At 40.4% G+C, this 15,045-nt stretch overlaps 1 protein-coding gene across 5 annotated transcripts in view; it reads right to left on the bottom strand.

Annotated features, from left to right (window-relative positions):
• The window catches only part of hip1 (huntingtin interacting protein 1), a 48,870-nt gene that overhangs the window by 15,620 nt on the left and 18,205 nt on the right, over positions 1–15,045 (bottom strand). For 3 of the 5 annotated variants that reach the window (XM_061783222.1, XM_061783223.1, XM_061783221.1), the window contains exons 3-15: positions 11,130–11,193; positions 9,635–9,777; positions 9,418–9,474; positions 7,492–7,572; positions 5,451–5,527; positions 4,612–4,673; positions 2,804–2,944; positions 2,202–2,259; positions 1,999–2,074; positions 1,604–1,747; positions 1,208–1,305; positions 398–470; positions 69–252 (exon numbers count right to left, since the gene is read on the bottom strand). In XM_061783222.1, the coding sequence (XP_061639206.1) occupies positions 69–252; positions 398–470; positions 1,208–1,305; positions 1,604–1,747; positions 1,999–2,074; positions 2,202–2,259; positions 2,804–2,944; positions 4,612–4,673; positions 5,451–5,527; positions 7,492–7,572; positions 9,418–9,474; positions 9,635–9,777; positions 11,130–11,193 (1,258 nt within the window). Of the gene's footprint in view, positions 1–68; positions 253–397; positions 471–1,207; positions 1,306–1,603; positions 1,748–1,998; positions 2,075–2,201; positions 2,260–2,803; positions 2,945–4,611; positions 4,674–4,796; positions 4,861–5,450; positions 5,528–7,491; positions 7,573–9,417; positions 9,475–9,634; positions 9,778–11,129; positions 11,194–15,045 lie in introns of those variants that run through there. The other 2 variants (XM_061783225.1, XM_061783224.1) reach the window with 2 other exon arrangements.

The following is a 15,045-nucleotide window of genomic DNA, read 5'->3' as shown; positions in this document are numbered from 1 at the left end:
AGACTGCGCCTTTTAATACGGTGTGCCCTATGGCCGTGAAAATACGGTACATGGGCTGGAGGGCTTACTCTCGATCTCTGTCAGACTCCGCTGCTCTTTCTCTGTGTACTCTCTAACCCTCCTCAGGTCGTCAAGCTCAGCCTTCAGGAACTCGCTCTCCCCTGCTGCCTGTAGCCTCAGGTGGCTCTGCTCTGCTAGCTCTGCCTCCAGCTCGTTGACGCGGCCCCTCAAGGCCTGACATAATCGCCCACTCTTGCAGAAGAGGGAGGGATGAAATTTTTTTAAATTAGATTTGCTTGATCAAGGAAATGAAGAGCAAATATGTTTGATCACAGAAATTCATTAAGAGTGCACTTAAAATAAATTATGGATAGTGGGGGATTGTTTTCCTTTTTACCTCTAATCGGAATGATTCCAATTCGTCCTTAAGGATCTGGATCTCCCTTGTCATCTGTTCAATCAGTCGGTCTCTGGTGAATAGCAAAAGACAGTGCCTGTCAATCAAAAGCTCCAACCGTATTTCTAAATTTGAGCAATGAAAACGCATTTATCAATTAAATCAACGCACAAAAGATCTCTGGTCATCTGTAAAGAATTAGTATTGAGGCATACATTACTTATCGTGTGCTAATAACACAATCTCAAAGTATTCGGTTCAAGTCAAAGTTATGCATTTAAAATTTTAAGACCGCATCTAAATAAAAAGAATATCACCAGTGACACTTTTTCTTTGCTTACACTGATATTTTTTTTGCATGAAGGATTACATTTAAATGCATGTACAGTACACCACTACCATCAATTTGGTGTAAAAAAAGAATAATTTAAAATTCAAAGAACAATAGTTCTATTTCATTCCTACTGACCGCCAGAAGGCGGTGCTGAAAAGCACTGAATGACACATCACATTTGGGATTAATAGAACTGTAGTTATATATGTAACTTTCTTTTTATTTACTATTAAAAATATTGTTTTGGTTAAAGAGCATCTACATACTCGTATATTGACTTAAATTATTTTGGTAATTACCAATGCTGTTAATTTAGGGCAGCTGTGGTATAAACACTACATATGGAGGTGGTCTAATACATTTGATAAGTACTGTACACATTTTAAGTAGTGCTTAACTATAGGACATGACCAAAGGACTTTTCATTTTTTAAAACGGTTTAACACAAGTTTATATACAATGTCATCAAGACGTACTTATCATCCTTGCGCATCCCATTCTGATTGTTGAAGTTGAAGGGATCAATTGCAGCGGAGGTTCCAAACAGGTCATCAAATTTTGTCTCCACTGGAACCTAAGCAATCAAAACCACAAGCTATAAAAATCTAAAGTGTATTTAATTTAAAACAAATTGTAAAAAAAACAACAACAAAAAACATTTTACCAAACCAACTTTTTCTAGTATTTGGGATGTTATATCGGCTCTATGGGTCTTCAGTAAACGTGAAATATTAATTAAAATCGTCCACGCATTCCTGATTTCCAGATGTTTTTTTTCTGCCGAGAGCACTGTATTTATGAAGTAGGATTCTAGAACATAAACATTATCCTACAGATAAATGGCTCCATTCAGAGACTTGTCTTATATTTACCGGCATGACGGGGAGGTCTGTGTCCACCAGGTCGTCAGTTTCCACCATGTGTTCTGACTCTGGGGAAGACGACTCTGCGGGGATCACGACCACAGGGCTGATGTGCTCCGACAGGGCAGATGCACGCAGGAAGTTTGGTGGATTCTACGAAGAAATATTTCATCCACGGTGGTATGTATTTAAAAAACATTTTGCCTTTTTAGCATCAAGAAAAAGACAGAAATCAAACTGTACATTCTCCTTGGCATACAGTACGTAAAGAGTGTTTCCACGACCAATTGATAGGATAGGATAAACTACAAGTAAACATTTGACTACTGTAGTACTGCAATGGCCAGATTTTCCAATAATTTTGTCCATAGTTGGAGATGGTGGGGAATTGGGTCAATAATCACCTCAGGCAACTGTGGGATCTGAATCAACCTCTTGAAGTACTGCAAGTTGCTGGAGCGATAAAACAGACTCTTCAACCTGCAATAAAACAGATTCAAAAAACGGAAGAATGACATTTGAACAGAGCGCTCAGAGCTCAGTTGTAGGCATGCAGTGACATTGTGACCGACAGGTTTTGGATTTGGGCTCGAGAGGCCATTCATACTTCTTAAACTGTTCCTGGAAGCGATCTCGGTGGCCTTGGAGAGTGTCTGCTGGAAGGCCTGCATACAAAAATACACAGGTTGTCAGATTAGAAGGGCATTTTTAATAAACTGAGATAATTTAAAAGAGCTGATACAGAGGAACATTATAAAACGTATTCCACATTGTTCAAGCAATAGCAAGAAAGCATTCACAAATTTAAATGAGAAACAGGTTTCAAACATGTTATTTGAATTCTGTCAGCTCACGTTTGTGGCAGCTGGATTATATTTTTTTCTCATTGGTTAAAATCCTATTGTACAACCATCGCAATCCCACATTTGCTTTTCCATCCCTTTGGTTCGACAGGTCTCACTGGGTCCTTCACCAAATTTAGACACACGTTTGTTTAGTTTGACTTTGTGACTTTTCCGATTTCGACAATAAGTGTGACGTAAAACAATTTAAATTAAGTGATTTATTTCTGTAAATCACCAAGATTCCTATAATTAAAAAGTATTTACTGATGTCCATTATCAGTGAGTGTTAAATTAATAGATGAATAAATAAATGATAAATTCAATATTTTTAAAATTGATTTAGTAGCAGAGTTGTGTTACTCACATGAGTGCAGCTTGAACAGCAGTTTAACTGTGTAGTCGTACAAGTGGCTGCTATCCAAGATGACTTGGATGAGCGGGGCCAGACGACATTGGCCTGCAGCAGTCACTGACACTGACCGAGACATATCCAATGAGCTAAATACTGGGAGAGAGGGACACAGAAACACAGACACTGTTGTTCAGTGGCTCTGATTGATTTTTTTACATTTTCTCTCACCTCACAATTACTTGCTTATATCCCATCGACAACTCTCCGGTTTTCATGTTGGTTACACCTTCTACTGTAAATGTAAACCCAAAACCAAAATCTGAAACTGAGCAGACGTACGGCGCCATTTAACGTTTCAATGAACAATGTAATAAGACAACGGAGCAACAAAACACAGATCACATGTTCCAACACTTTCGCGCTCATAAAAAAAAAATAATAATAAATTTCAACAAATGGGTGCATTCAAACAGTCAAGCTATCTTCCAAAATATAAATACCTGAAAAGAAAAGCTGAAGTGTTGATCTTGTCTCAAATTCATCTTTTGATGTCAAACTCAAATGCTTTCAGTCTGCAGCGAAATAAAGGAACTAGCCTGACTGCTCTAACACTTTTGGAGGGGTGTTTATTTGTGGCAAGAATGACCGAAGGGATGCCCACATCATAAAACAAAAACAAAACAAAAATCACAAATTAGTGTAGCACAGACTTTGTACTTATAAAAACAGTCATGTAAGATTTTCAATACCAATGCCATTAGTTTAAGTATTTGAAATAAGTACAGAGACTTTTTTGGGGGTCATAAAGTAAGGGTCATTACTGTACATTATGCTAGTTTAAGAAGGAGGCACCAGTATCCCTGTTAGGTTTGACTCATTACCCAATCAGGCCTTCTTAAAAAGGTATGAAAAATAATCTAAGAGAGAGGCAGCAGCAGTTTCAACCCTAACAGAGGCTTGTTTGCCTACCTCACTCTCCCTCAATCATTAAACCCCTCAAACATCATTCCCAAAGGCAAGCCCTGAGAACCTTGTTGCATGACCAACTCAAAAACACAGATTTTTTTTCTTCCTTTTTTCAAAAAACAGACATTGCGCTACCCTCTCAAACCTTGAATGATGAAACACTTTAGAAATACTTTAGAACTGAGATTGAAGGCTTCAGCTACACTCTCAAGCCTTGTGGTTTGCATTTTAAACTAAAAATGGAGTGGCACAAATTAAACATGAAAAATCTCAAGAGCGTTGCGTTTTAGTGAACAATGCAAAAATTATGTTTCCACAGTGCTAATGACTGTCACGTGCACATGCTGTATTCAAATTTGGCATTACATAGCAGCCACATGAGGGGAAAATGTTTTAGAAACACCTCTCGCGCTCAAGACAATTCTTGGAGTGGCTATCCATGTTGATTTGTTGAGAAAGAGGCCAAAATGTAAATTAATTGGTGTGTGAAAATACAATGCGCAGGATGCAGACTGAAGGCCACGATAAAAAGAAAGAATGTAATTTCCTTCGATTCATTTAGGAGTGGAGGAGAGCACCTTTCGCAGCATTTCCTCTCAGCTCCTGGTCACGTCAGCTATTTTTAGCCATGTCTGTATAGTGAGAGAGACATTCACCTATGATGACTCACGCCGGCAACAACGGAGTCTGTAACCACTCAATCAGATGCATCACTGCTCTGATGGTAAAAGTGTCTATTTTGGTACACCATTAGAACTCTATCACTCAGTTTTCCTGTCTGCCTAGGTATGAACTTTGTGCCCTAGCGAATATGTGTTCACAGTTGATTGCACTGTCAGTCCAAAAGAGCTTACCACCAAGGAAGAGGTTGAGTTCACACTCCAGGTAATCAAACATCTCCACTGTTAACTGAAAGCTGGGGAGCAGACACAGTGAAACACATTTTACACACCAACAAAATCTAAAGTTTCCGTTTTACTCTTTTTATAGGAAATATACAGTATGTACTACATACAACATATATTTGGTTAAAACACACCTTTTTACTTAGTCAATTCCTCGCAAGAGTTTGCACCCACAGTCACAGCGGATGCATCATTGGATCTTTAAAATATTTGTATCTGTGCATCAAATCACCATGATGTAGTTTAGAAAAAAAGTTCCCAAGAATGTTCGGTCATATAACAGCGGCAGCTCCAGACCAATCAGTTTACTAAGAAAAACATACCGATACAAAAACAGGACGAGATGAAACCTCAATTAATTGAAATCCCCAGCCTCTAAGTCCATAATGTTATTAGTGTTTTCTTTAGCTTTGTCCGGTTGTTTAAGCCATATCAGTAATGTCCAGCCAAAATAGAAAAAGGTAACGAAAATAATAGGAACAATCAACCATGTATCGCCGAAACGGGTATTCAAAGGTAATGGTGTTTTAAATGGTTTTCTGATCATTTTAAGTTTTACTAAGATTAGCAATTACTTGTTAAACTCCCCTGACAATCACCTCTGCTACAATGGTACATGCATATTGTTAGTTTTACAATGGCAAAGAGTTGACACCTGGAACTGATGAATCGTATTTCCATTTTCAATGATATGGGGAACATTTGAACAAAACCAAGGTCAACCAGCCTTGTGACTTCAATATTTGGTGGTCCAGTGCGTAAGTGTAGCAGCAGCTCGCCTTACTTACAAGTTGTTGACGTCATTTTCTCCTGCCTCTTCAAGTTGTCTGTTTGACATCTGCAGGTTGCCAGGGAACCGAGGGTTCTGAAAGAGAAGACAGCACAAGCAAGGTGGAAACTCAAATAAGATGCATGGCACACTATGGTCTACCGTAACTCACTCACACACACTCACTCACTCACTCACACTCACTCACTCACTCACACACTCACACACACACACACACACACACACACGCCTGAATCACTATTATTACTATTAACTGTGCATTATCCAACACTCCTGCTGAAGACCTGGTGAAGTAGCTTATCACTGATTTGACACCTTAGTCATTTGTTTAATGATTTACTTTACAGATTTAGCATTAAACTAATAAATGCCATGACAGTTCAACCAAGTATAAACTTGTTTGACATGCTACTACTACATGCAGTACAGTAATATTTCATACTGTATTATAGGAGATTCATAGATTTAATTTATAGGATATATACTGGATACTTTCGCAATTACATGTTTATATTGTTTAGATTACTGAAGCGAATACTTCTATGCGCTACAAATTAAATTCCTCCTCCAAAGCTTCCCACTATATTGAAAGGGGGGGAAATCAGGGCCGTAATCATAAATTTCAGTTCATCTACCACTAGGATTGGGCATCGTTTGAATTTGAGCGATTCCTGTCGCGATTCCGGCTCCTCATTTCAATTCCGGTTCCAAACGATTCTTGATTCAGATTCGTTTAGGGGGCTGAGTCAAAAAGGTTTGCATGGTTTAAATAAGGGATGTCCAAATTATGAACATCCATTTTCTTAGCCCGCAGCATAGACGAAAGTGAACATTTGACTTGGGGCTCTTTATAACCTGTATCAATATCAAACCTATGAACTAAATGTCAACGTGTATATATAACTAACCCAATTGACTTAATATTAATGAATGAATGTTTCAGCTAAAAGTTAAATATAGCCTAGTTAATATAGTTATTTAGGACTGTTTTATCACGTCAAATGGGTTATATGTGCAAGTTTTATCTTGACTTCCTGTTTTAAACATGTAGCCTTTTATTTTGAAGGGTAAGCACCGGAACTCAGCATTTTGGCACGAAAGATAACTTCACATGACACTGGTGAAAACGAAAAAAACGCGAAGGCATGAAAAAGAGTAATGAACGAATCAAATGCTCTGTAAGACGATTCTTTTACCTACCCACCGATGAGGCACAAGGTTAGTGTTTGTGATACTGTGACACGTTTATGTGAATTTTGTCCCAATTCATTGTGATGTAAAGTTTGTAGTTTAACCTTTGGTGAAGTTTTAGCTCAATGTTAAGCTTGTATTGTGACATAATGAAATTAATTAATGAAGTGAAATAATTTATATTTTATTTTTGTGTCTGTCATCAGCTCTTACGTTTGAAGACTAAAATAAACGCTTAAGATAATCAGTGCAAGAGTGTTTGTAACCCCCGTTTAACTTGGTAGCTGCCTCAATGTAGGCATAGACATATTTTATTGTTTCACACTCACCCAACTGACTTCACTGAAGTTCCACGTGGTGTAGGCTCGGAGCGGGATGGAGCACTTCAGACTTCTATTCATTGCGAAAGCCTTCTTTTCACAATATAATCTTATTCCAAGTGTTGCACTGAGGCAACTGGTCATTAATTTTAACAAAGTTAGAAACACTTTTGTTCCCCGCCGTTGTTGGGCACAAGCATGTCTTCGTGCGGGTTCTTCTTTGTTGGTTTTTGACACTTTCTTCTTTGGGGTCAGTGGACCGTAGGTGTCGAAACTAGGACATTTTTATATTTGAACGATTCCGGGAGAACCCAAATGTTTGTCCCAGTTCCAATCGGTTGCCGATGCCCAACCCGATCGACCACTCATCTCAGTTGTCCCATTAAAAGAAGCTTCATTTTATAGATACACGAGAAGCTATATTAGACCCACCCATGCCCCGCAGAGAAACTATGGTAATAAAAAGAGACTTGAGACAAACATAATGAGTGATTAGGGACTCTCGTTTGGTTTTATAGGCCAACTCACTTTGATGTGAAACTCCATTTTGGTGATGAGCAGTTTGAGGTAGATGCTGCAGAGCTTCCCGTAGCCTTCACTCAGGTGACCCTGTGGGCACAAGAGGGTGAATCACGAAGGGAGTCAAACATTTCTAAACATGGCCAAGGGTAGAAACAGTAACCCCTACTCTTGGAAAGCCTGCAAGTTGGCTGCCCAAAGAAAATAAGGATATTTAAGATGACACTTTGGCCCAAGGCAGTGTTTAATTCAAATTCAAAGTGTGAGCAACTTCCCCTGGTGGGGCAGAACTACAACAATAGTAAGTCAAAGTATTCCGTCCTTCCACTTTACTGGAACTGAAAGGGAATCCGTTAACTTTGAAGCTGGGTAAGTTGCTCTTAACTTAAGAAGAAAATATATTCGCGCTGAGAATGGATAGTTGAAATACTGTACTACAACTAGACTCCTTACTTCCCGAGCCGATGGTGATTACACAACAGGAATAAGAGGTTCTGTATCCACCTGAGTAATGGAATAAACACTGCAGGTGAAAGTAGTACCATGCAAGACAATTCAATGCAACGATTCTGCCCTTTTTTTTCCAACTGAAGCGCATACTACAATGGCACACAGTTGGATAAGCACCCAAATGTACACTTTTATTTGGCTTCAATTTAAGAATATTCATCATTGAGAAATTCAAAAATAAGTACATTTCTCCACTTTCAAATTCATAAATTGGGGAAAAAAAGAAATCGCCAAGCAAAATGAAATGACTTCTTTCTTGGCCCTTACCAACACCCCTCAACAAGGTTTTGTGGAGATTGTTTAGATGGTTTGACTAGTTAGACTGAGAATTAACAAACAATGACAATCTCTGTGGCAGAGCCAATACTTTTTCCTTTGTTTATTAATATCAATAATATAATTAATATCCGGCGGCACGTTGGCCGACTGGTTAGAGCGTCAGCCTCACAGTTCTGAGGACCCGGGTTCAATCCCCGGCCCCGCCTGTGTGAAGTTTGCATGTTCTCCCCGTGCCTGCGTGGGTTTTCTCCGGGCACTCCGGTTTCCTCCCATATCCCAAAAACATGCATGAATTGGAGACTCTAAATTGCCCGTAGGTGTGAATGTGAGTGCGAATGGTTGTATTTTTGTATGTGCCCTGCGATTGGCTGGCAACCAATTCAGGGTGTACCCCGCCTCCTGCCTGATGATGGCTGGGATAGGCTCCAGCACACCCGCGACCCTAGTGAGGAGAAGCGGCTCGGAAAATGGACGGATGGATAATTAATATCCTGTATGTGGTTCTAGTAGACTGACATGCATCCTATTGATGTTTTTCATTTAATAAACTTACCATTAACTCTAATTAGCTGGGATAGGCTCCAGCACGCCCGCGACCCTAGTGAGTATAAGTGGTACAGAAAATGGAAGGATGGATAGTCATAATTGACCGTGTTGATTTTTTTAAGGAAGTTCAACTGTTGTATTGGCTCAAATCGCAAAGTCCTAACAAAGCAGTTGTAGGTTATCCACCTAAAATAATGGCGGATCACACATAGAATAACTTAATAGCGAGTCTGTACTCTAAATAAGCCAGAGGATGAATCTGCGTGTGTGACTAAGTGCGGACACATAATGCCAAGTCTGTCACTTTACACCTAAAGTACTGTAGATACTACTTTGTTAATTGCATCTTGCAGGCAACTGCTGTTGCACTTCAACCTTTGACACATGTTGCTATTGTGGTCACACCCCAGGAAGTGTTAGCGCTCTAATACTGGAGATGTTTTGATGTACATTTTGGTTCTAGACTTTTGATTTACAGTACCTTTTAAAGAAGCAAACAACATGCTTACATTAGCAACACTACCTATTATTTGACAGTTTTTTAATATTCCACTAGGTGCTTGCTGTGATGGGAACAGACAATCGCGTAAGCCGCCTTACCCACATCCTGCTCATATCAGTCAAGTCAGCCTTATTCCTCATAGAGTCCTTTATCACCTGGAATGGTGGCAGCAACCACAGAGGAAATAAGGGAAGGTTAGCTTACAAAATGAAAAGGGTGAATGATTACATATAATTTGAGAGGAAATTGTGGGCATTAATTGTGAAACTCATAGTGGAAAATATAGTGGTGGAAAGTGATGCTTTTTTTACGTACGTTTGGATGTCCGTCTCGTAGCAGTTTGTGGAAGACGTGGCAGAACTTCCAGCAAAGGACCGCATTGCTGGAGAGAGGGAGCCGGTTGACGGCTGCCCAGAAAGTGTGGGCACCTTTCTCATGATGAGTCCCCAAGATGCAGGGTGACACAGTCAAGGACCAACAGCTTCAAGTGCAGAATAATTTCTCTGAACCTGCAATTCCCAATCTGGGTGTCATGGCACCCTTGCGTGCCGTGTGAAAGAACATCAGGGGTGTTGCAGGAAATCATCCAATTTTCCTTAATTTGTCCGAAAATGTATTATTATTATTATTATTGTTTTCAAATAAACAGGCCCGGACTTCACACTCAGTAAATTTGTAAATTTTTGAGGAAACTGATATGAGATAATCAATTTCCGTATTGATACTTTTTGTGACATTTTTGATTGGTGGTGTGCCATAAGATATTTCTAATGTAAAATGACTCGCTCAACCAATCACAAATCTAACAGCAGTGGTGTTAGTTTTGTCAGGATAAATAGTCTACTGCGGCTCCTTTAGCTCATGATAGTGTCACCAAACTACAACTAAACACTGCATCTAAACCGGTAGAACCAGTAACAATAGCTCAGCAGAACTTTGGTTCACCTTCCTACGACCCCCAATTTGTGTTGTCACTGTTCGCGGCTCCGTAATCTTAAACTGAAACACTGACCATTCTGGCACTAACTTCTACGTCGGTCGGGCCCAGGGGCCTACTAGGCAGCGGAGTTTCCCATCAGCACAGGCCGCCCCAGGGAGTGTCGGCATCATGTAACTCCTCTGCTTTGCAGTGCAACAAATGTTCATTGTTTTACAGACTGCACTGCTATATACTGCAATTGTTGACATGTACTCACAGTTACTGTACATTGTGTATGTGCATGCCATGGTGAGCTGTCGGCTGTTTACTCTACTGTATTTCTAAGGTACAGCAATGTTTGAAGATGTCTGGTAAGTGTTTGAAATGCTATTTAAGTGTTTTGGACTCAGTTTGTGGTATATTTACAGTTAAATTATTAATATAGACAATTATAATCACCTTCAGGGGAGCGTTAATTATTCACTGTACTGACCAGTGATCACAGTTTTCTGTTATTTTTTTGGGACACAAATCAAACTTTAAAAAACCTGGCAAGAATCCTACAGCTTTCATTTTGTCCGTCTGTCCCCCCAACCAGACAATAAAAACATTAGAATCTATTTTACTAACTTTAATAAGAAGCAGCTCTATATTACTGTGAATGAAATGCAGTACTGCGCCGACCGTCTCGCTCCCCTCTCTGTCTCGCCTCATATTTTGTATCCCACAGGATTAAATTAGCTTCAGCACAGATGAGGGTACTCCAAATTTGTTGTTCTGATCTTGCACTAACATGACCTCAACTGAAGAACACTTACGACACATGGGAATCACAATCTCACACACAAACACACACACAGTCTTAAGCATGCACACAAAAAATGAGGATATTCCTGGCATGCTTCTCTTTGACAGCAACCTCCTGTGTGTTGATGGCTTTGTTGATGCTGACTGCCTGTGAGGAAGAAGAAAGAAAATCAGCCAAAATACATTTTTCAGTTTCATTTCCTAACTTGATGACACACTTGCATCTTTCACAAAAGAGCTTTCCCTTTTCCAGCTACCCAGACAATGAGAGTCAGTGAAGTTTGAGTGTAGGTGATTGACCTATTTTCTGCCAAGTTGGTATTCAAGGCAGCAGCTGAGAGGCCCGACTGAGCTCTTGTCTGCATTTGATGATTGTGGAAAGTTGACAGCAAAATGTCTAAACATATGAGACAGTTTACCTTACTTGATTGCCCAGAACAGTCACAGTCTTAACCAAAATACCCAAAGGGGCAGCTTATCAAAGTCACAGTTAATTCTGTTGATATGCATCCTTTCTCCAGTGGTTGTTGATTTGGCAAGTGTGATGGGGGGGCAAGGTGTTATTGAGGGAGGTCTGGTAGTGGTGTATTGCATTTCTACACTGGAAAAAATAGCAAAGAAAATAAATCATACATAAAAACCTGATGGATAAACAAGAGTTTTTAAAGATTATGTAAAAAGTGAAGTTGAGAAAATAAATCATAAATGCCATTCTGTCCATTTACATTGTAGTTGTTGTATGACTGCCGAGGTCAGGAGAGCACGGGAGGCCTTTTTCATAATCTCACTTCCCACAGATGTCCTGAGTCTGCTTGTGCCAGTATGTGAGGGGTGAGGACAGGAAGTAAACCAGAGTGATTACAATGGCAGAAGAAAGCTCAGTACTATTGTACCATCAGCTTTTGCACACACAAAACACCTACTGTTATTACTTTGAGCCTTCATGTGTTTTGCATGTGTTACAATTCTGAATAAATTTTCACCCCCATTTAAAATCCCACAGTAACCCACTGCAACTGGTTCCCACAAGAGGATGACCCAGTTAGTCCACAGTGAGACTTTGTACTTTGGGTTGAAAAACAGAGGCAGCTGCCCACAGGACTCCTTGAATTGGCTGAGGACGCTGACTGGCATCAATGGTCAATTAGCTCCTCTCACTGAACCCGACCGTCCAACTAACAAATCCAAGTGAAGAGAAAAGACAGTCAGGTGAGTAGTGCTGTTTTTTTTTTTTTTTTTAAGGATAAAGAGAGAGGCTTTACCCTGGTTAACTAGTTATTCTACTTTCTTGTTTAAGATTCCCAGTATGCTTTTGGTTTATTCCTTATCCCTTAAAAAAAAACCTCATGAATTACAAAAATTATTTAACCAATGACTTTCTAAGCGACTGTCACATCCTTTACAACATATTTTCCCACCAAAAGCTGTAAAACCAACTGTTTAAAGGCATGTTGACTTGGTCTTGGCAGGCCTGATTGACCATAAAAAAGCAGCGCATTGATATGCTGATGGTAGGCTAGCTGTGCTGGGAGGAAGCATCTTCTGCCTACAAAATGAAACAATGAAAGTGCAAAACATAAATTGTGAGACACTTTTACATTTCAGAAAACAAATTAACAAAAGGGGTGGCACGGTAGAGAAAACGGTTAGCACATCTGCCTCACAGTTCTGAGGACTGGGGTTCAAATCTGGCCTCGCCTTTGTGGAGTTTGCATGGTCTCTTGTAGTTAAAAAAATTGTGACAGACCTAAAAATTGCTGATATTTTAAATAAAAACTGAAACATCCAGTTTTTGAAAATGCAAATATATAGGCCTCCATGGTTACGACTCGACCACGAGTCCGTAGTAGGTCTTTTGAACTCTCTCTCTCAGAGCTGGCCAATTGTGCCATTTCTGTCTCATTAAAGTACTTAAGGCCTCTTTATACTCCTGCGCTCACACGGCCAACAACCCCCGCCTTGCATCACGTGACCGACGAATTGACCCTCTACGTCGCTTGACGCGCACACGGCAAAAATTGTTGCTGCGAGTAGAACGCCGCGGAGTTCATCGCTCGTGATTGGTCCGTTTTAGTCATATGCTGTGATGACGTACTCAGTGTGCCTCTTGGTTCTACATACCATCTACGCCGCCTCCTTCTCGATCGATTTTGCAGCATAATTTAACGTATCATCTGGTCATCTAGGTCCATTTGTTCTAGCAGACACTGTTCCACAATTGTCATTGTTGTTGCATTGTTCCTTGTTATGGAAAGGAAAGTAAAAACGGCTACTAGAAATGGCCAGAAAAATGCAGAGGAAACTCCACCCTGTGGTGTCCTAGCAAATACCAGGCATAGCGACACCCTGACTTGGAGGTGAACTGCAGTACATTTTCAAAACTGCACACGTGGGTTGCGCTCGAGCGTAAAGGCAAACTACAAGCGGGACAGCCGCAGTGACGTCAGCGCGGTCACTGCCCGCGCAAGTATAAAGAAGCCTTTACTGCTCAGTAATACGCATCGTGGATCAATCATCTCTTGAAACCCGCTGCATTCCTCTGTTTGGAAAGCAACCATGGCTTTGTATAAGTGTATCAGATTCGTAATTGCTTTTGTAATGTCAGTTCAATACTTACTCTTTTAATCATAGGGAGTTACTCTTCAAAAAAAGCTTGCGCAATAGAGGTTTGTGGTTAGGTAGTAGGGAAAACATTTTCATTCTCTCCTATGTTCAGAGAATGACTGGGCATTTGACTCGAATGCATGTTTTGTTTTCAGATAGTAAAACAAATTGCTTGCGTCACCATTGTTTGCAGGAACTGTCACTCGACAGAATTATGCTTCCCATGGAGTCCCATAGTGGCAGTCTGCGTGGATGTTCCTCTTTGGTCTGCAAACTGTCCCTCCATTTTTTATACTGCTTGTGATCTGCAAAACTAATTTAGACTGAATCAACATCAATCAACCAGCCATCCATCCATTTTCTATACCACTTCTATATCACTTTTCCTCATTCCCTTTGGGCGAAAGGAGAGGTACACCCTAGACTGGTCACGAACCAATAACAGGCATTAATGAACCACAATCAGTGAATTGCCCATCCCAGTCTATCATAATTTAGCCTACGTTTTTTAGTGTGTATAGTGTATCTGGTACCTCACAAGCAGTGACATTTCTATTAGTCTTCCATGGTCTTACTATTGTATACATGTTGACGGCCAAGAAAAAATATATTTGTAATTAAGGAAGATATTGTTCAGAGTTTCATTGTCATTTGTCATTGTCATTTTGCACTGTACAAGCATCAGTAGAAAAAGTTATGCTTTTCAAAACTCAAACAAACATGAACGTTCATGCGCACGAGCTAACGTTGTACTTGAGCTGTATCCATCTTCAGTGGATGACAGGCACCATTTCTCACTTTTTCCAATCAACGTTTTTAGATCTTGTATGAAACGAATGGTGGTTCAAAAGGTTTACAAGTGCTCTGTCATGTTTCCTGTCTTGGCACACCCTGAACTCCATTTCCTCCTGAAAAATACACTGCTCCAATTCTCAAGCTAAAAACCGTGTTGAATCCCCCCAGACAGTGGCAGGCTCACCAGAGTGTAACACTTTTTTCCTTCCTCCTATCCCTCTTACATTGCTTGCAGAAGCTTCAAGTGGGTTTACACTAAGCAGGTGCTGAACTATTAAAATCAAGATGGCGCCTACCAGTGTGGTCGCCTCGGTAACGCGCTCTCTAGTATTGTCTTTGTTTTTGTGTTTTTCGTCCGTCTTTGGAGACCTTACACGACTCACTTACACAAGGGGAGACCTGCTAACCATCAAGGAGTCTACTCCAGACTTTCTGTCACCAACTTTCGAATATCCGCTCAGTTTTTTCCCCGAGTTACTCACCGGAGCGGCGTCCGCGGTTTTCGCCGCATGGAGACGGAAGCGGCGCCACAGAGGGAAGCGAGCCGGCATTCAGGTGAAACTCCGCAAGAGAGGACACAGATTGGCGTTCCCGTCGATCC

The sequence above is a fragment of the Phyllopteryx taeniolatus genome, chromosome 8 (assembly GCF_024500385.1).
Source record: "Phyllopteryx taeniolatus isolate TA_2022b chromosome 8, UOR_Ptae_1.2, whole genome shotgun sequence".
NCBI classification, from domain to species: domain Eukaryota; kingdom Metazoa; phylum Chordata; class Actinopteri; order Syngnathiformes; family Syngnathidae; genus Phyllopteryx; species Phyllopteryx taeniolatus.
This window is presented reverse-complemented; position numbering and strand designations above follow the sequence as displayed.